Genomic DNA, 21941 nt, shown 5'->3' on the forward strand with positions numbered 1-21941 from the left:
GTATAGAAGAGTAGCTAATGTTGATCTCTGGTAGGCAGGGTCGGCTCTAGCAATTTCGCCACCCCAAGCACGGCGGCACGCACTCTGCCGCTCGCTGGTCCCGTGGCTCTGGTGGACCTCCCATAGGCTTCCCTGCGGGGGGTCCGGTGGTCCCATGGCTCCGGTGGACCTCCCGCAGGCATGCCTGCGGATGCTCCATGGGAGCCGCGGGACCAGCGGACCCTCCACAGGCACGCCTGCGGCAGGTCCACCGGAGCAGTCTGCCACCCTCCCGGCAACCGGCAGAGCACCCCCCGCGGCATGCCGCCCCAAGCACGCGCTTGGCGCACTGTGGCCTGGAGCCAGCCCTGCTGGTAGGAGATGTGTTTCAGATATGGGGGAAGTGGCAGACTGAAGCACCTTTGTGGACTGGGGTGCACCCTTCTGTGGGTATGTTTGCTGCATGAATCCATCATCTCTCCATGTTTTGCTTTCCAGTCTGCTGAGCCCATCAAGCGGCAGCCCCGATCACAGTGTCTCTCCACGCTTGTCCATCCAGTCTTCGGGGAGGTGCGAAGGCCGTTTTCTTTGTTTACGATGGCTGCAGGTGAAGGGGAAGCAGCTGGGTGGCTGTTTGAGATCCATGTAAATGGCAGGGATTCTTGAGGGTGAAGAGGAGCAGGGTGCCTGGCAGGGCCAGAGGGTTGTGAAACATCTCTTAGTTCAGAAAAGCCAACTCTGTATGTACTGCTTAAAAGAGCTGTCCCATAAATACCTGTCCTGCCTAAACCTACCCTGGGCAGGAGTACAGTGCTGCCTACAGTTTTTTCAGCTCTTCCTTCTTCTATGTGAGTCTCTTGAGCCCAGGTTACGGAATGCCTGCCCTTCTCTCTGCATCATCCTCTCTGATTGCCTGGTAGCCTGGCCTTCCTCAAGTCCCTCTCCCAGTACAGGTTCCCTCACATTCTAGTGCTAGGAGAATGCCTGATTTCAGCAGCCACCTCACCTGTGTGAGGCTAGGACATGTCCTGCTTGGGCAGAGCAGGAATCAGGGTTTGCCAGCACTGGGCAACTTTATTTATTTGTTACTCTGTTTAAATCCCCTGCCATCTGCACCCACTCTGTCTTCCCTGCTACGTGCTGCTGCCCACAGCAGGTCACCAAAACGGTATTTTTTGAGAGAGGTTAGATCTAGAATTGGACTTCTGAGAGTTCTAGACCTTCTTTCCATCTGTCCCAAGTTTTGTCCTGGTTCTTTAATAGCTGGGCTGGGTTGTGATTAGCAGAGGAAGTGCTAAGGAATTAGCCACCATGCAAGCGATGGAGTAGGGGGAGGTGCAGAGGCCCTGAAGTAACTGGAAAACATAAACTTGTCCTAATTGCTGCAATGTTGCTGCCTTTTAGAGTTGCTATTATGTGATTAACGTTATGCACGTAACTGGTGTGGGACAGGAGAGTCTCCTGTGCTTCTATGGCCCCCCCCATAATATCTTAGCACTGTGAAATCCCAGTGAGAGTCACACCCTTCAGCAAGTGCTTTCAGATTCAGGTGTCTGAAGGCAGGCATCTGAGTGAAAGTGGCCTGATTTTCAGGGGTGCTGAGCACCAGCAATTCCCGCTGGCTTCTGTAGGAGAGGGTTCTTCAGGCATCCACACTTGAAAATAATGTCCCCAAAGCCTCTAGGCCAGTGTCAAGTAGACTTGCCTCAAAAGCAGCTTGCCTGTCACAGCTTCCATCTCTATGTGACTGGGATAAAGCCTCGGGCTGGGGGCACTGATAAGTGTGTTTGTTTGAATAGATTGTGCACATTTTCAAAACTTGTTTTATTTCTTACCCTGGTGGCAAAGCCCTCTAGAACCTAACAGGGATGAGTCAGTGTGATTCTGCAGACCTATAAAATTTAAGGACCTACAGCCTTTTGAGTTTTTTTTTTTTTTTAATTAGCCTATAGAAAGATCTCTATTAAATTTCATAGGTTTGAAGAATCACACTGTCTTCAACCCTGTTAAGTTCCAGAAGGCTCTTCCATTTGGCTTGTGTTTTATAGGGTAACTTTTAGAACACATTTACAAAATGCACAAAATATTTAAGGCACTTTTGCTTCCTTAGCTTGAAAAACCAAACTAGCTCCCATCACAGACCGCTGAACAAGGTGGGTGATGTAATATCTCTGTTGGACCAACTTCTGTTGGTGAAAGAAACAAGCTTTTGAGCTACACGGAGCTCTATATAGGTCTGACTGAACAGTTAGTCATTAGATGTTAGTACCTTGTGGGTTTTCTACCCACTGGGGCATGTGCTTAGCAAAGGACAGGCTTCCTATCCCACTGTCCTTCCCCTGAGACCCTGCACTTGAGTTCTTTCATCAAGTGGAGGTGAAAGTGTCAGTGACTTTTCAGTCCAGCAGTTCTCAGTCCACTGAGTGCTGCTTGTCTGTCATTCCCCAACCTTGGTTGCTGCACATAAATAAACAGTGAAGTACGTGGGTTGCTGTGACAGCTGAGGCTTTTTTTGTGTGTGAAAGGGCAGTTCACTCATTGAGGTAAGGCAGATGTGTCTTGTTAAAAGAAAGTTAGTTTTCCGCCAGCAGGGGGACTGTGAGCAGAGATGGTCCCAGCCTCAGATTAGCATTAAGATTTGCCTTGTTCTGCTTTCTGTCTTTGTGAGAGGGGATGTGAACTCAAAGAATTAGGTTGATCCTACGATTACATGCAAGGAAATATGAGGACAAGTTAAAGCCACTTAATCAGCATAGTCGAGATGAAGGTAGATAAGGTTTTTAACTGACCTGGATGGTGTTTAGTTGGCATAGATATTGCATTGTCAAGAGGAGCTTCTGCTTTCAGCTTTGCTTTTTGTTTAGTGGAAAATACTATGGGAAAGGCAGAGAGTTCAGGCTGATTGTGCAGGGTACTCTTGCAGGCTGGACTTGCAGAAAGTTACCCAAATGAAGGGGGAAAGAGGCTACAGCAGACAAGCTATTCAGGGCCTGGAAAATCTGTTATGTCATAAGCAGCGAATAGGTTGTCCTGTTCTGTCTTGTTATAGCAATGCTGCTTGACCTGGAGTTTCCTAATGCTGAATGTTCTGCTCTTTGTGTACTTTAAATAAATGACTGCACCATGTAACTTGCATGAGCTAATGAAAGACAGAACAAAGAGTTCTCAGGTAAGATAAAATTCCCCCCTATGCAGAGGCTAGGACAAGGCCTGTGCTCCACTCTTGAGCATTTAAATGGCACACCGGCCTTATGTCAATGCTCTGCATGGGGGAATCTCCCCTTTTCAGGATTATGCTAGATTGAGGGATCAACTAGCTCAAGGTCCGAATCTTGTCAGCAATCCCCCTTCCACCTCTAGGTAATTAGTTCAAAACAAACCCAGGTTGTTACGGGGAGTGTTCTGTGACCTCAGTCCAGTATCTGTTCCTCACAAAATCCATCACCATACGTGGCACCTGTCTAGTAGCCCCTGTAGAGATCAGTGAGTGAGCATGGACAATGAACTGTCCTCCATTCTAGAGGTAGCCGCACTGAGGCAGGTTGGCAGTGTGGTGTAGAGAAGCTTGCACTGCTATGTGGTTCCTGGTCTTTGGACCTCAGGGCTGTCAGTCCAGAGCACTTAATTTGTGTGTGGGAAAACTTGGCAGGGTGTTTGCTTTGTTAAAGGCTTGGCTGTGACTGTCTCGCTGTGTGATGTGGGAAGCTAAGTAGCACGTGGAGGAGTGTGTTCAGAAAGTGTGTGAAAACTCACTTTGCTTGGACTGGCCTTATTCCTGTGCAGAGAGGAGAAAGCCCTGGGGTGCGAGGCTTGTAGGAACCTACATGTTAGTTGCCTAGGTCCTGCAACAAAATCACATTGAAAAGGAAGACTCCTTAATATTCATTCTATGCTGATCTGCTTGGTGAATGCTTTCAGATGTCACAAGCTGTTAACACTGTTTTTGGCTTGCAGCTCAAAGATAAGCACAAGCAGACTGGAGGGAATGTGGGAGCTATGGAGGAGCTGGAGAATGCCTTTAGCTTGGCTGAGGAGTCCTGCCCAGGCATTTCTGATAAACTGATAGCACACATGGTGGAGCGGGTACAAAGGTAAAAACACTCTCTGACATGTGGGATGGGGATTAGGGGCATGCGTTGAAAGTTCAGTGGTTCAGATGTGTTATCGTAAAATCACAGGGCAAGTATGGATTTGTCATTCAAGAGCCAAAACATCCAAGAAGCATGTGTGTTGACTGAAGCAAACCTTGAGGTGTCTACGACACTACTTTGAATCATTCTCCATTATGATGCACTGTCATGCTGAATATAGTTGTGCAGAGCATATGGCTTGTGCCCTGAGCATCAAGCGATACTTTCAGCCACTTTCAGTTCTGATGCATGATGTATCATGGGTTGTTACTAGCCCAGCTAGTGTGACTGTGTACCATATCAGTCATTTATACTTCAGGGCATTACCATCCTCTCAAAATCTGTTTTCAAGAACTGTTAGCTTTCATGGCTAACGTGTTTGAGCGCCAACTGTAGCTTTCTAGGACTAACCAGTGGAGCTGTGGATGGAGTGTAGTTGTAGTCGTGTTGGTCTGAGGAGATTAGAGTTGAGCTATGTCAGTTTCAGAGGAATGTAGGGAAGGGGATGCACCTTGTCTTGGTTTTACATACACCATGGCAGCTGAAGAGGAATAAGACAAAAGTAACAAGCAGTGGAAATCGAAGATCTTCTGTATGTATTTGGATGTTCTGTTGTATTTGCAAGGATTTAAAACTTGTAGTATTTTTGGCTGTATTGCTGAGTATTTTTATCTTTTGGTCTGCTTCTACACAAAGAAATGTTCAATTACACATCACATTTCTTAAAACTCTGTTAGACTTTTAAGTAGAACTCCGTAAGCAGATGAGGTATAACTTCCTTCATGTCACTTTGAAACTGTGATAACTTTGGAGGCTCTGCCGTTGGCAAAAAAATGAGTGCTGATTTTGCTTTCCATTAATATTTTGAGCCAAGAAACTAACCCCCTGCATCCTCCTAAATAATGACCCAACATATGCTTGATTTCTTTGACTCTTTTTAGGTAAAGCATAACTGTGGGGTTGTCTCCCTTCTTTTCATAGTCCTATAAACCTTTGAATGTGTTCTTCGAAAAGTAAGCCCAAAGTTTCTCTCTCCTGTTAGGGTGTAGATGCCATGCTGTTTTCTTTCAGGCCTGTTAGCTTTGTTTACCTTATATGTTAATGTACTAGCATTGTATCTGCCTGACCACCAGGCTGATCAGACAAGTAAACACCCATTCTTTTGTTTAGGGTAAACTGGACTTATGCATTGCTTGCCAAACACATTTGAAGAACATAATTCTAGCACATATTTATAACTTTGTACATAAGTCTAGTGAGTATGTCAGGCCTGACAGGAATTACTGACACAGAATAATGAACCACCAGGAGGTGTCAAGAGAAATGTAAAAGGAACTAAATAAGAAGAATAGTTTTAAAACATGACAGGTTGTCTTTTTTTGCTTGTGCCATTTCCTTTAATATATAGACATGGTTCTTTTTTGCATTTTTTAATTTGGGAATCGTAATATCAGTTTTTGAGGGCTGAGAAAATAAAAGCTTAAGCTGTCTCTTGTGATCATGCTGCTAGTTCCTTCTTTTTGCTGACAGATTGAAGTTGAAATGAATTCTAATTTAGAGAGAGAGAACCCTTGATGTCATTTACCTATTAAATCAATTAAAGTTTATAAGTAAAGGTGAAGCAAAGTGTAGGGTTTCAGGTTCTTAAAATCTATTATTATATTGGGCAGCATTGATAACCTGACCTGCATAACACAAGCCATAGAATTTAACCCAGTGACGCCTATAGCAAGCCCATTATACACCTGAGCCAGAAAAAATCTTTGACAAAGTCACAAATTTTTCAGTCTGTCTTAACTGCCAGACAAGCCAACTGGCTGCAGTACTATGATCTAGAATGAAGTCAAAGGGATTCTTTCTAGCAGCAGCCTAGGTGTAGTAGGACTGGGCTGTATATGAACCAAGACACACCATCACTTGTGAATACTGATTAATTTTCTAGAGGCTAGGAGAACTTCCTGGAGCTAAGTTGTGACACTCCCACCCCACTTAAGCATTACCCTTGCAATTGGGTAATGTTCTGAGTTACTTTCTCAAACCACATGGCAGAAAATGTCCTCCTGTACTGTTATCTAATCATCCCTTTCTCAAGGGCTTTGCTTTTATTTTTTGCCAAGCTAGACAACTGCCGTTGCTTTGTCAGTCTATCAAATGAAACTCAAGGGTGTGCAGTGTGCCTCTTCTATCATTGTCCATCATAGAACCCCCCACACCCACCAGAGACTAACTCCCTAGTGTGTTATTCAAATGGATGAGTGCAGCCAAAATCACTTGTCTGTCCTTTTTCCTCCCTTTCTCCCCAGGTTTTCACATAGCCGGAACCACCTGACTTCAGCCCGCTGACCAGTACAGTTGTTGCTGCTCTTTACGGGGAAGGGAGGATTTTCCCAACTTCATAAGAACTACATCTCTAATCCCAGACCACCGTCATCTGCTGTTGGATGTAACATTGTGACTCCAGGACATTTCAGAACCTTCATCAATACATGTTTCCATGACAACCAAGGGTGGGGTTCACAATGCAAGTACAATTTAGACCTTTTGCAGAGCCCAAGGAGGGGCGGTCTAATTGTTTTTACACTGTTCTCAATGGAGTTTTTAATTGTTCTCCCTGTGGACGTACCCATTTTTATTTGATTCCGAGCTTGTTAAAAGGTAAAATCCTGGCTGGTGCAGCAAGAAGGAAGTTCTCCTGTATTCAGATGTTTCAAAAGGGAAGTATGATGGGTTCAGCCTTCTCCTCTCCCCCCAGGGAAGTGTAGGTGAGTGGTAATGCACAAGGAGTACAGGTGGCTCCAGGCTTTCCATACACTACAGCATTCTAGTGGAGTCAGAGTTGCACTCTGGCCCCACAAGATTTTTTCAACTCCTTCATACACTAGTGGAACAAAGGCTTTAACTAGTAGCAGTAAAAGTAGGTTTGCTGCTGTCCTCCCTACTCTTCATTCAAGAGTAGCTGCGTTGTTTTGTCACTTTCACAGGATGGGTTTGCTGACTGTTCTGCCAGCGGTTCTGGGGATGTCACTCTTTGAACAGGCCTTACTTTACTTAAGCTACACTAGAGCAAAGTTTGCCTCACTTTGACAAGGCAGCTGCATTTGGTCTAAAACTCTCTCGTGTGGGGTTAGGAGTTGCTTATGCTTCCTGCTGCTTCTGACAGACATACCAGGTGCGTTGGCTTGTGGCAGACTGAACGCCATGACTATCCTAAAGTGAGACAGGCTAAACACTAAGATTAAAGTGCATTAGAAAAGAGACCTTTGTCATGCAAAGATGTTTAAAAGGTGAGTCTGAAATTCTTTACAGTGATTCTCAATAGAAGAAAATTCAGCTTTTTCTTTACCTATTAAATGGCTGATATCATTGCTCCTTGGTGGCTATATCCCAAATGCGGTGCTTGGGATACCAAAGTCAATTTCTCCCCTACTTTACTCTCATGAAGCATTTCTTAAAACTGTGCTCTAAACAACTTGAAGCCAACACAGTCTCAGCCAGAAGTACAATCCCACATAATGCGCTGCATCTCTCATTATCAATGTATTAGCTGCCGTTCAGTAAAGCAGACACTTTGGTCATTCAAGGTATTCCTATGGAGCAACTTCACCTAGTTTTGCTTTCTTGACAATGCTAGTTTAGCCAGGAATTTCAGTTCTCCACTTTGTCATAGATTTGTATATAAGATACTCCAAGGATCTGGAGGGAAACCAGGCTTGTAAAGAGACAGGGTTGAAATTTTGAAAGCTGCGTGCCTAAAGCTAAGCAGCTAGAACTTATGTTCACATAAGTGATGTGACTTCAGATAGCTCTTACAGCTCCCCTAGAAGCCAACAGGAGCTGCAGATGCTCAGTGCCTCTAAAAGTTAGACCACTTAACTAACAGGTAAATGTGGATTGTGCTTCCTACCTTCAGCTGTGCAGGTTTCAGAATGTTGGGCCTGGAGTCTCTACAAAGAGAACACATGAGCCCCATCACTTAGTCTTATGCTAAAGTGAACTGCAAACAATCGTTACTGCTCCTCTATGATGTATAAATACAGGCTCTATGTGTTAACACTGCTTATCTTGTAGAAAATAGCTGCTGTTATCTCTTGCTAGAGCTCACTTATGGAGCAGAGTTTATTTTATGTACTGAGGTAGCCATGGAGCCTGTATTTATGCACAATGACAAGTAAAGGGAACACTCAGCCAGGCAAAAGGGAAAGTCTCCTGCTGCTTTTAACTTTATTCTGTTCATGATGGTAGCATATTGTTAATAAGGTACCTTGTATTATCCTTCACATGCACTTCAGTGTCATGAGTAAAGATGATTTTTAAGGAAACAATCCCCATAAATTTCCTCCAATATTCTAAGCAACAGTGGTGTGAGTTTTTAAAAGAGCACTGAAAGTAGTGGTTGTTATAGCTTTGTTACACAGAATGCAAAGACCCTGGAGCTTTAACAAACATCACAGACCTTTCATAAACTAAGTGGACTTCTGCTGATGTATGAGTGTATCCTCCAGGCCCTCAGCACTGTGGAAACAGGGGAGTTGAAAATTACAGGCCAAGCTCTCACCTAACACCCTTTTAGGGAAGGAAATACTTCCCCTATTCCCTTGAAGTTGCTTTGGTGATCTTTAAACTGCAGGAATATTGGTCCACAGCTGCAAAATAAGATGACTTCAGCAGTGAAAAATGATGCTCTAGAACATCACTGAGGGTGACTGTGTGGCAGAGAAAGCTGCCTGAGCCTGATGTCTATCCTGTTTCTAAAGCAGCTGTCAGCTTAACATCTTTCCCCCTTCCTGCTCTAAAGCTCCACCCTGCTGCTGTGGTAGTGGATTAAGGGCTAAGTATTTTCTACTCTAGTAAGTTTACTGACTTCTAAGCAAGAAAAAAAGCAGAATCTGGTTCTCAGCAAGTGGACAGTGATTGATAAGTCAATCAGGTCAGTCCAACACCAGTTTAAATAGCAGATGCAATACCTTTTATTCAAATAGAAATAAAATAGGACAGCATGTTTACTCCAATAACATCAACACCTTTGAATACTGTTAATTGTCCACCATACTGGCTACAACAGAGGCTTGGTATGGGCGGTGATAGAGATACAGCTAGGAAGATAGTTTCTGTGAAATAGGGTAGGCACTCTTTCTAAACTAGGCTTACAGCCAGCTAAACTAGCAGGGTGGAAAGTGCATTCTTTCTGACACTTCTTCTACCTTTGTATCCTGTTTGAAATGTTCACAGCTAAATGATGGGGTGTTTTCTTCTCTCAGCTGCATGAGGCACAGTAAGAGTAGTTGTCCCTTTGGAGCTGAGGGTGGGATGGCACTGCACAGACAACACACACATGCCTACAAAGTGGGCCAAAGGGAGGGACTTTGTAATCCAGCATGTGCTGAAAATACTTAAGCAGATGTGCTGCTGCACTGGTCTGACCAACATGAAACAAACGGAAGAGACACATGAAATTATCTAGACTGCTAGGAGGTGAACAACATTTAAATCAGCTAAGGAAATTAACATCCTGCACAATGAGGCTACAGGAGCAGGTATTTTTATTTTCTTTCAAAGAGCAGCTAAAGAAAGAAATAGTTTCATTCTAACACAAGCAAATACAATAGGGACTGAGTTTGTTGTGGTTTTCTGAACTGAAGCAGTTAAACTATACGGAGTTGAAGACTGTTTATAGTGGAACAAGAGGACATCTGTGTTAAGCAATTACTCAATCCAGTAAACGTTAGTAACATGTTTAAGAGTCTACAGGATTACAGATCATGCTAATATATTATCTTGGATGTTTGCCAATAGGTGACAGCCAACAGCATCCTGATAAGTACTTCCAGTGTACTCCTGTCTCACTATTACAGAGGGACTGTCCCTGCTCAAGTATATAGAACACATTCTTTTCTTCATTCTCTTTCCAACTCTTCTGTTGGGCTGTCACTTTTCTTCCATTAGCTTTTATACCTATTGCCTTCCTTTGCATAGCCTCCTTATCAAGCAATTTGGGACAAAGTTTCACCTATGAAAGTTACAAAGGGCTGTCCAGCCTCCCCTGTGTTTTGCAGTCCACATACCTGGCCTTTTAATTGCATATACACCATTTTATGATCTGTGCTTTCTCCAAGGAACAAATTCTATCATCATTTTTTCTCTATTCACTTTAATGGCTTCTGCTTTTTTCCTCCAGTGATGGGAGAACATTTCATCCACTTTATGATCGCTTGGTGCTAGGGTGGTGCTCCATGAGAGCAGCAACCCTCCAGTTCTAGGGAAGGCTCTGCCTCTCCAGCAGCTGAGACCAGAGCCATTGCAGACCTGCCCTGCATGCAGGGCAGAAGTCAGCAAATATCAACTCTCAAACCCTCTTACCATAGATAACAAGGATGGTCCAATGATTAGGCAGCTATCCTGGAAATCAGGAGGCAGATTCAACTCACTGCCCTGCCAGACACCCCGTGTGTCCTTGGCCAAGTCACTTAACCTCTCTGGCGCTCAGTTTCTTGTCTGTAAAATAGGAACAAGAGCACTGCCCTGCCAAACAGGGGTGTTGTGAGGGTACATACATCTGATTGTGAGGCACCGAGATACTATGGTAATGGGGACCATATAAGTAGTCAAGATAAAAAAATGACACCCTGAAGCGTTCTTTATGTAGAAAATTCATCAGAATTCCTCATTAGATATTTGATTAATAACTTTTCCAGAACTGCTGAAAGCTGCGACCTACCATTGACTTTAAGCACTGTACCCCACAATATGGGATATTTAAGAGCAAACGTGTGTCAAGTCTCCCTGAAAGGAGAACTCTAAATGAAAAGCCAGGTGGTTACACAAACTAATAGCCCTCTTGTTGCTCTCATCTGGTTGCCTGGCCTGGCCTGGCCTGCTCTGCTATAGTTACTCTGATCTCCATTAAAAGCAGGCTTCCCACCTCATTACCTGAATCCCACCAGCAATGACTTTTTCCCTTTTATAATGGACTGGAACCATAACTTTTACACAACAGACTCTTGGCATAGAAACACACATCCTCTTAGAACCCCTGTACTCTCCAAAATACTGGCGTAACTGTTGCTACCCACATCCCAATCCTTGAGAGACCACATTTGTTGTAACTGACAACCAGGATAGGGGTAGAAAGTGGCTGATAAATATTTTTTTTTAAGGGCTGTCAAATGATTAAAAAAAATTAATCATGATTAATCTGTTAAATACATTTTCAAATATATTGATTTCAATTACAATACAGAATACAAAGTGTACAGTGCTTGTTTATATATTTATTTTTATTACAAATATTTGCATGGTTAAAAACAAAAGAAATAGTATTTTTCAGTTCTCCTAATACAAGTACTGTAGTGCAATCTCAATCATGAAAGTTGAATTTACAAATGTAGAATTATATACAAAAAAAACTGCACTCTAAAACAAAATGTAGGCTCTAAAGTTTTACAAGTCCACACAGTCCTACTTGCTGTTCAGCAAATCGCTCAGACCAACAAGTTTGTTTACATTAATGATGCCCACTTATTGTTTACAATGCCACCTGAAGTGAGAACAGGTGTTTGCATGGCACTGTTGTAGCCGGCCTCACAAGATATTTATGTGCCAGATGCAGTAAAGTTTCATATGTCCCTTCATGCTTTGCCCATCATTCCAGAGGACATGCATCCATGCTGATGACAGGTTCTGCTCGATACTGATCTAAAGCAGTACAGACTGATGCACATTCATTTTCATCATCTGAGTCAGATGCCACCAGCAGAAGGCTGATTTTCTTTTTTTGGTGGTTCAGGTTCTGTAGTTTCCATCAGACTGTTGCTCTTTTAAGATTTCTGAAAACATGCTCCACGCCTCGTCCCTCTCAGATTTTGGAAGGCACCTTGGGTCAAGTGTTTTAGCTACTTTTAGAAATCTCACATTGGTACCTTCTTGCATTTTGTCAAATCTGCAGTGAAAGTGTTCTTAAAACAAACAACATATGCTGGTCATCATCCAAGATTGCCACAACATGAAATATATGGCAGAATGCAGGTAAAAGAGTAGAACACATACAATTCTCCCCCAAAGAGTGCTGTCACAAATTAATGCATTATTTTTTTAATGAGCGGCGTCAGCATGGAAGAATGTCCTCTGGAATGGTGGCCAAAGCATGAAGCAACATATGAATGTTTGGCATGTAAATACCTAGGAATGCCGGCTGAAAAAGTACCATGCAAACACCTGTTCTCATTTTCAGGTGACATTGTAAATAAGAAGTGGGAAGCAGTATCTCCTGTAAATGTAAACAAACTTGTTTATCTTCATGATTGGCTGAAGAAGAAATAGGACTGAGTGGATTTGTTTGCTCAAAATTTTACACAATTTTGTTTTGAGTGCAGAAACGTAACCAAAAAAAAATCTACATTTGTAAGTTGCACTTTCATGATAAAGATTCCACCACAGTACTTGTATGGGGTGAACTGAAAAATACCATTTCTTTTGTTTATCATTTTTACAGTGCAAATATTTGTAACAACAATAGAAAGTGAGCACTATACACTTTGTATGCTGTGTTGTAAATTGAAATAAAATATTTGAAAATGTAGAAAATACGTAATATATTTCAATTGGTAGTCTATTGCTTAATAGTGTGATTAAAAGTGCAATTAATCGCGTTTAATTTTTTTGTTAATTGCATGAGTTAACTGATTAATCCACAGCCCTAGTTTTTTTTCAAGAGCTTTTTCCAAAGAGTATTGCAGGTGAAATCAATAATGCAATACTTGTCAATGCATGTAACTTGCTCTTCAGGACCTTCCTCTTCTAATATATAAGGTAGATGGTAGTGCACTGGGTTGCTTAAGGCTAGAAACTAAATCAGAGATAGGCAACTACCTAACACACTTTGGTGGGCCAGGCAGTGCGATGCGGGGGTGGGAGGCACCAGGGTGAGTTAGAGAGAAAGTCCATCCTGCACTCACTCTGCAGCAGCAACAGCTCCTGTTTGCTGGGGGCTGCACCAACCCCCCTGATCTGGTCTGTTGGCTCTCACCACAGCGTGATGTGACAAATGCGTCCATGCACACGCAGGGCCTTCGCCTCAGGATGTGCCACCCACCCTCTTCCTGGCTCTGGCGCTGCTGGATCACTTACCCCAAGCTGGGCTGTGGTGAGCCAAATAAAATGATCCAGTGGGTCTGGTGTGGCCTCTGGGCCACCAGTTGTCCATCCTTGTACTAAATCAATGAGACACTACAAGGCCCAGTCAGCATGTATGGAATATTTGAACTTACTGAGTCTTGTTGCTTGCAGAGTGGCAAACTCTGGCTCTTGAGAAAGTGAGTCAGTGCCAGGCATTGTACAGAGGCGTTGTGCAAGCTCTTTCTATACAGCTCTGCCAATGTAACATAATCCTCTCTGCTATTCCAGGTCCCTGTCTCTCCAGAGCAGATGATCAGTAATACCAGATGATGTGAGAAAATGTTCACTTGGGGCAAAGCTGAGAAAGGCATCTAACTTACCAGTAATGGGTTTTTCAGGCATACTGCCTCTGCACATCTACACTGTAGGAAGTTGCATGCCACACTCACAAGCCATGGAATCATTTAAAGAAGTAAAAGCAACAGCAGATAACTAGAGCTATACAACAATGTTTTAAACCATCGCTGTAGAAGGCCCTTTCCTCTTAACAGTCTAACTCCTCTCTGTCTCAAAGTCTAAGCAAAAGGCTATGGAGGAGAGTCAGTGTGGACATACTCAGAAAACTTCAATTACTGATAGGGAATCCTCTTTTCTCCTTCATGAAAATTGCCTCTGCAGATCCCCACTGTAAGAGATTAACACGCAGTTGAAATCCCAAGGACGGCGGCTGGGGATTTCTCATTCAAAAGGGAAACTCCACTCTAAACTGTATTCCTTTCACGCATTCCTTTCAAACAGACCCTGGATGTTCATAACGTGCATTACTGCTCTTGGGAAGAAGAGGCAAGCAGAGCATCATCCAGGAAAACAGAGGAAGACTGTAGAAGCTCAACCACCTGTTATGGAGTCCAAGCTTCTTCCCTCAAGCTGCAGAGCTAAGGAAAAAGAAGGTTTAATCAGCTCTGAAGAGGAGAAAAAAATCACACGTGTAATTCTTTGAAGATGCCATCACACAGGCTTACTACTCTGGAGTCCATAGAGATCACTGCAAAGCTCAAGAATAAGGCATTTCACCTAGAACAGGTGACTGACCACTGACTCTGAAGGACCTAACTACCCAGCTTGCATACCTTCCCAAGAGCAGACGTCACATACCTTCCCAAGAGCAGGAAAGCTTTAGCATGAACACAGGCACACTGACAGAGCTTTACACTGAGCAGCTGTTTACTTCCACCACCATGACATTTACACTGAGCTAGATTACAGCAGAAATGGCTAATAAACACACGTTTATACATCTACAACAGTTTATTTTAAGACACTAATAAATTAAAGTACATTTAACTTACAATGGACAACCATCATGATGCACTGGTCCAGTCTGCTCCTTTATGGATGAAGGTGCCAAGTGAAAGGTCATGAAATCTTCTATCTAGAGTCCTCCCATCTGGGATCCTAGTCCTTTCCCATCCAGCACACGTCAGACTTTGAACCAACACAACCCAGGAGTCTCTCTGGGGAAACAGTTGCATATGCAAGCCCCTGCATCTCGTGTGTTCCACAGGTGTCTCTGCTTTCCTCTTCTTTCTGCCATCCTCACAACACACAGCACTTTCTTATCTCTTTCTAACACCTTATTGTTTCTTCCCTGACACAAATACTTTTCCACCTGAAATAAAAATCAGCCCCTCTAAGCTATGTTACCTATCAGCAGCATTTATTACTTTCAGCTTATTACAACTTTACCACTCCTTAGATCAGGGGCATTCATAACTTGCCCAATCAAGTGCTGCATTGCACAGCATCCAAAGGAAACAGCATATCTGCAGGAAGTGGGGCAGACAAACTATTTTTATCTTGAATATGGTGGCACAACCCCACAGGGGGGCAGGAGCCAGGATATAATGCTCCACCTTGATACAGGTGACCATCACACCATGTTAAAGCTGAAGATGGATGCCACCTCCAGAGAGTTAAGGGCTGGGATTTTCAAACATGCTTAAATAGCATAGGAACACAAGTATCAGTGACTTTCAATGGGGCTTATATGCCTATGTCACTTAGGCAGCTTTGAAAATACCACTCAAGAGCAGCAACATATTGTACTGAAGGATGTTGTGGTTAGTTCTTTGGCCATCCCTGCCTTAAGAATGTCTCACTAGTGGAGGGTGATTAAAGGGTTTGTAAGAGGAGCCCTCCACTCCATGATGGATGCAGAGGACTCTGGAGGAATAATAAATATATCTGGTAGGCCCCTCAGCATGCAGCACAGCAGGCTCTGAGCTCTAAGGAAACCATGTGTGTTCTCTCATACAGGTCTCCTGCTCCAAGCTGTAAAATGTGATACCTCTAAAACTAAAAGCTTCATGTTCTCCCCATTTCCCCCCATCCCCCCCAAAAAGTGAAGTTGTTGCCATGGCAATTTCCTGAAGAGCTCCGTGATTTTACAGCAGCTGTATTTTCTGTTTGAAATTAAAGTGAATTCAGGCCTTACAGCTGCACACATCTGCAGAACCCCAGTTAGTCCAAGAAGCTTGTGGCCAGTAGGTTGAAGCTACGGCAGCCGACAGTCCAGAGGTTTAGCCACACTGTCAGAAGGGAACTCCCGGGGGCCAGAAAGCCTGATACCCGCAGTTATGGACCAAGAAACACAATTGACACACCCAATCACAATGAACATGGCCATCTGCCTCCATCAGGACATGTCACTGTATACCATACAGAACCTGTAACTGGAATGCAATGCACGCACACAGCAAACTATGGGATTCCCATGGAATGGAAATTTTGCAGCTATTGTTAAGATTCATTATCTCTCCAGTTAGCTTTGACTGTAGCAGACTTTACATCTTCTAGTCCAGTCTAACCTGATGTGACCCCAGTTCTTCACTCCCCTTGTCCATCTAACTTCCATACCAGGTGGAAACAAGCATCTCATGTTACTGCTTTATCAACCCCTCTCCCCCACACTTCTGGTTCCATCCCATCGCACTACAGATGTCTACAGCAGAGACCCAGCTCTGTTCCCTTCAGTTTGTGCGAAGATCCTTTCCATCCATGGGAATCAACAGGCTCGATCTCCCTGGAGAATTTGTGGCTCTCTTAATCACTTCCATCCACCTGGCAAGAGAGGAACAACAGAACATTTACAACATTCAAGGCCACATCCTTTGCTTACAAAACATTTCTGGGTTCAAATGTATTGGATTGGCTGTTGATCTATGGAAAATTTCCACAGTACAAGAATAGCTTGCACTCCAGGATCACGCTTTCATCCAAGGATCTTCAAATGCTTTGGATATGTCTTCACTTTGAGCTGGGTGGTGGTGGTTGGGGGAGAGTGATTCCCAGCTTGAGGAGACCTGAGCTAGCATGCTGAATAGAGGGCATAGCCATGGTAGCATGAGTCCAGGAGGCACTACCCAACCCAAGTACATGCCCATCAGTTGCTAAATATGTACTCAGTTCAGCTAGCCCTTCCCATTGCTCCCCCTGCCATGGCTACATTCTATTTTTAGTGTGCTACCTCAATCAGCGCTAGCGCAGGATGTCTCCTCAAGCTGGGAATCGCCCCCCAAGTCAAAGTGCAAACACATACCCTGTAAAAACACTAAGGCTTGCAAACCCCTGTGAGGTAGGCAGTCTGAACACCATTTTACTGCAGAGGGAAAAAAGGGGTACAAAGAGGTGAGGTGATCTGATCAGCACTACACAGTGTGTGTAATGTCCTTACATTCATGAACAAACTGAGGGTAACATGTTAAAATAGCTCAGAATCTGAACACTATTTGGCAGGATCAATGTAGCCAAAGTGACAATTATGCCTTGTATATAATACACTATACCATATTACACATCATCAGTAAAGTTGCTTTAAGAAGATAGACCAAATAGTCTATTTTTAACCTTCTTTTGGAAAGTTAAAGTCCCACAAAGGATGCTAACTAACGTACTGCAACCTAGGAAAATATATAAAAAAGAGGGAAGTCATGTAGTTGTGGGCTTGAAGCAGGTATTGGCTTGTCAACTGGATTGCATTAGAGGGAATGTAACTCTCTTCAGGAGCCAGCAGTTTCCAGGAGTGAGGAAGTTTTATGTTTTCTTCCTTCAACACAGCAATTACCCTGATTATCAGACTCTTTCCCCAATAGTTCTATGGGAGGATAACCTGCAAACAGTCAAGTGATTTCTCATCACTAACATCATGAAGTTTATTTTGAACCACTCCCTATTTCAATCAAATAGACAACTGTATATTCAAAGTATGGAGAGCAGCTGGCCTCAAATAACTTGCAGACATATTTGGCCCTTTGCATAATCATTCACAGACTTACATAAGGAGTCCTTAGATCAGTGGTTCTCAAACTTTCATGTGGTGACCCCCTTTATAAATTAAAAACACTTTTTTTATATTGAACATTATTATAAAAGCTGGAGGTGAAGCAGGGTTTGGGAGTGGAGGCGGACAGCTTGTGACCTCCCATGTAATAACCTCACAACCCCCAGTTTGAGAACCCCTGCCCTAGATCTAGTTTAATTGCCTTTCTCCATTTCACTGACTCAGGTTTGTTGGATAAATGTCTATCCAACACTTTCAAGTCCCTCAAGTCTATTCTAAGTGTTTTAGGACTGTGAAAGGGATTAATATCTTCCATGAACAAGTTACTAAATGAAACCAGATCTTTTGTTAGATCCAAGGTCAGAGAAACCTGGGAGGATACCTCTGGAGATAACCAACATTGGAATGGAGGCCACAAGGCAATACCTAAAATATCCACTAGAGATTGTATTAGAAAAACTCAGTATGAAAATTATACAGAAATTGTCTCTTCTGTTCCCTGGAGTAAACTGTACTGGGCTTGGGCCCTGCTTGAAAAGAAGACTGAACCCACTGTGGGTGATGCTGCCCAAGGCCAGTCTTGTTTTGGGATGTTAGCACCATGCACCTGGTTTTGTAATCAGGCTCACTGGATTCTCCTGTATTTTTCTTAGGAAAGCTCTCTTCACTTAAGAGGTTATCCTTGGCCACTGAGAACTGTTTGAGACTGTACCTCTTTACACAATGGAAAGAAACTCTTATAAAATGGGTAAAAAATGTCCCACTCTCGCTATCATTCTGGAAATCAATACTTCTCGGAATCTGGTTACTGGAAAAACATGGCAATTATGAGAAAAACTTTAAACCAATTATATGTGGCTTGGAGAGTTTTCTTAAACTTACTTTCTGAAAAAGTGAAGGAGATAGGGACTCGGCTGGAACTATTCCGTAATACTGTGACCCATACAATATGAGACTTGCTGACAAGAGTCTGATGCTCTCAAGTGGGGATGGGGAGACTTCTCTTTCCTTACAGGAGGTAGAAGGGAATATAGGGAGAACACAAAATAATATTGGCCCAAGAGATTATCTTCCTGCTTTCTAGAAGAATTGACTGGTGTGTAAAGTTGCACCTAGTTCTCTTGCATATAATATAATTTAAAAATGTAAGTTTTGAGTATGAATGTATTGCAGTACAATCAGCATTCAAAAAATGTCACAGGGCAAGGCAGTTGCAAAGACAGCAATAGAACGCAGAACTCCTATCTCCTAGCTGTGTGTTCTAACCTGTATACCATGCTCCCTCTCTCTTTGAAAAACAAAAAGATTTCTGCTGTACCTAAATAATAACCTCTCTCAGTGAACTGTATGTCAAAGGCTGCCTGGGCCCAGTGTGGATATACTATGGGGTATGGTAGGCAAGGTAGTGGGCACCCACACAGAGGGTATATACTTCTACACATGCTACATTACCCAGATTCATTGGGATTTCTAGCATGTCACAGTGTAGAAGGAAGTTGGATCTCCAACTAGGCAGAACCACCAGCCATAGGCGCCAACTCTGTTTGTGCTTCAGGACCCACCAGCAGCCAAGCTCCCCTCCCTCCCAGCAGCCTCCTGCCTGCTGGTGGCCCTACCAATCAACTTCTCCCCCCTCCCTCCCAGAGCCTCCCGCCTGCTGTGGATCAACTGTTCCATGGCGTGCAGGAGGCTCTGGGAGGGATGGGGAGGAGGGGAGTGAGGATGGGGCATGCTTGGGGGTGGGACTGGGGGAAAGGGTAGGGGGGGGCAGGGCCTGGGCACCCTGAGGGAAACTTGGAAGCTGGTACCTCTGCCACCAGCTATTTCCCTCAGAAGGGAGTAGAGGTCTGAAGCAGTGACCACAGAGGAGCTTTGCAGCCATCAGGGATGGTGAGGGAAAAGATTCCCTCTTTCTAGGAACACAGTGGATCCCCTTGGGGGTACTTGGATTGTGCACAGCAACAAGGACTGGGATCTAAAATTTCAACTCTGGACTACCCACTTGTGGCTAAAGCAAATATTAGACTCTGAGATGGATGTAGGAACCCTAAATTTACCTCTCAAAGGTGTACTTGCTCTCAGCCCTGAAGAAATACACATGGGACTTGAACTGCAACTTGAAGACATAATCCTTCTGAATGCCATCTGCCTCCACTGGGGTGCTGACTGTGTAGCCAAGTAGTGGGAGACTAGCCAACGGATAATCATCCTGAAACATAGCCAAACAGTGCAGTTCTTGATGAAAGCCATCCTTTACCGGTCAGCACATGGACAGCAGTTGCAGAGCACGTGTTTGATCTTCCATATTGTACAGTCAAGAATGCTTTATTTTCTCTTAGCAGGGGGTGAAAAGAGAAGCTGCCTGTCCATCTATTTTGAGACCTGTATGTTGTAAATTATGATGAAATTTTCCCCAAGCTTGCGTAGTTATTTTAATAAAATTACATGCCTCTATTCCCCTGTCTCTCACTGTCTCCTAGATTTTCCCCACTGTCTCTCTCAAATCCAGAGCACTATTCCCACAGCAAAACAAAGATTTTGTTCCCAATAACACTGTTTCCTCAAGGCAAGAAGCCCATGTAACATGAAACAGGTTTACTGGGCTAATGAGGACTGAAGGAGCAGGTAGCATTGTGGCAATATTCACTACAGAAACATGCACAAAATCACTGTCACAGGAATTCCTGAGGCCTATTTCAAATCATTAGTTTTGCTAAACTTTAACAGGAGTGGGGAAGATTGGACTGGCATCTAAACACAAAGGAAAAGGAAAGGTATAGGTGAAAGGTTCGTTAATCAACTTGACCTCATTTAGCCACTACTTCAAGAGACTCCCATCCCTCACACTTCCCACTTAGAAAACAGGATATCCTGATTAAAGCTGTGAGAGAAAGTCCCTAGCCTTAAGGAGCCTGACTCCATTAATTGCTGCCTGCAATTTTTCTTGCTACATGCCTTTGGAGTTAGGCAATTCAGTGCAGATGATAGATGATTGCAAAATGCACCTAGAGGACAGTAAAGAGTTATAGCTGTGTCTTCTGTCCAGTATCTCTCCCCTTGTCCCCATACTGTTCCACTACTATAGCATACCTGGTGAGTTTTGTAGAAGAACAAACAGAAGTTGGTGAAGACAACCCAGAGCTTTTGCCAGCCATTACTATTTTTGAATTTCCTCAGCAGGAACCCTGAAAGCTGATTCTAGCAATGAAGAAAAAGAAAACAAACAAACAATGTGAGATCACTGATCACTCTCCCCAAGAACAAGACAAATGCTGCTCCTGGCACTATTCCATATGCTGACTGATGTTCCCTATTGTGGCTGCTTCTAGACAATGCAGAACAATTAAGACGGCCCTTTTCCTATGCTTTGGGAGGCTTCTAGGACGTTCCAGTTACTAATGGAATGCCTTAGCACATTTTTGCATTATCAATTTGCCACCTACACAAAATGGCCTGCTTTCACATTGCAAAACAGTTAAATATGCAAGGCATTTTCACCTCAACAGAAGATGATTCAACTTGATTATGTGATTATTTACCAATTCTTACTGTATGGGCTTCTAATTCTATTATACCAATGATTTACCATCCATAGCACCTCACTAAGAGAATGATCTTAAGCTCCCCAAAAATCTAGCCCTACCATTGTTGCCGTCCGCATCCTGTCTTCCTGAAACATGCTAAGAACTAATAAGCAACATCCACCAAGTCATTGCATTCAGTTTATTTGTGCGAGATCAAAAATAAAACATGAAAAGAAACAAGCAAAAAAGTATTCCAGATTGACACTGGGGTTCTGGACTAGGATATGACTACATAAAGCTGAGCCAGGAGTGGACAGCATGTTGCAAGGAAGCATTATTTAAGTTAATATACTGGTATATTGGAACCTGAGTAATAGAATAGTGGTACAGTGAGATAAGAGAAAGATGTGGCTACAAGAAGGAATTACAGTATATTAGTTTTATATCTAATGAAAAAGAAAAAAGAAAACCCAGAGTTTAGGTCGGTGTAGCATAAACTGAAAGGATATCAGAGCTATTTTTGGCAGGTGAGACAAAGAGATCAATGGACTTCTGCACCAATCACCAAACATCACGACTTCCATTCTAAATGTGTCAGGCATTCGCCCACTTGCACAATGTTTAGGGTGCAGGGTGGGAGGAACTAGAATTTTTTCTGCTTTGGACTCAACTCAGTGTTTGAGAGGTGTTTTTACCTGAATCATGCATAAGTAATCAGACAGGGATAGGCTCTGGTTCCGGTACCAGCAGACATGGGTGATTGTGTTGGGCCGATGGGTCGGGCCCAGCAAATAGTGAGGAGAAAGCTCTGGAGAAACAGCAAGAAAGCAGAAAACTGAGCAGAGACAGAGTAAAAAA

General features: G+C 43.4%; 2 protein-coding genes across 11 annotated transcripts in view; one reads left to right on the forward strand and one right to left on the reverse strand.

The window, feature by feature from the left end:
• The window catches only part of STK25 (serine/threonine kinase 25), a 30250-nt gene extending 21791 nt beyond the window's left edge, over window positions 1–8459 (forward strand). For all 3 annotated transcript variants that reach the window (XM_030574765.1, XM_030574763.1, XM_030574764.1), the window contains 3 exons: window positions 478–549; window positions 3934–4070; window positions 6413–8459. In XM_030574765.1, coding sequence (XP_030430625.1) covers window positions 478–549; window positions 3934–4042 — 181 coding nt within the window. In that variant the 3' untranslated portion in view covers window positions 4043–4070; window positions 6413–8459. The remainder of the gene's footprint in view (window positions 1–477; window positions 550–3933; window positions 4071–6412) is intronic.
• Window positions 8460–12736: 4277 nt separating this feature from the next.
• Window positions 12737–21941, reverse strand: part of FARP2 (FERM, ARH/RhoGEF and pleckstrin domain protein 2) — a 204445-nt gene continuing 195240 nt past the window's right edge. For 7 of the 8 annotated variants that reach the window (XM_030575993.1, XM_030575992.1, XM_030575991.1 and 4 more), the window contains 3 exons: window positions 20650–20757; window positions 19617–19768; window positions 14423–16340 (listed from right to left, as the gene is read on the reverse strand). In XM_030575993.1, the coding sequence (XP_030431853.1) occupies window positions 16250–16340; window positions 19617–19768; window positions 20650–20757 (351 nt within the window). In that variant the 3' untranslated portion in view covers window positions 14423–16249. Of the gene's footprint in view, window positions 14156–14422; window positions 16341–19616; window positions 19769–20649; window positions 20758–21941 lie in introns of those variants that run through there. The other variant, XR_004002053.1, reaches the window with a different exon arrangement.

This window comes from Gopherus evgoodei, chromosome 9 (assembly GCF_007399415.2).
Source record: "Gopherus evgoodei ecotype Sinaloan lineage chromosome 9, rGopEvg1_v1.p, whole genome shotgun sequence".
In the NCBI taxonomy this organism is placed as follows: Eukaryota; Metazoa; Chordata; order Testudines; family Testudinidae; genus Gopherus; species Gopherus evgoodei.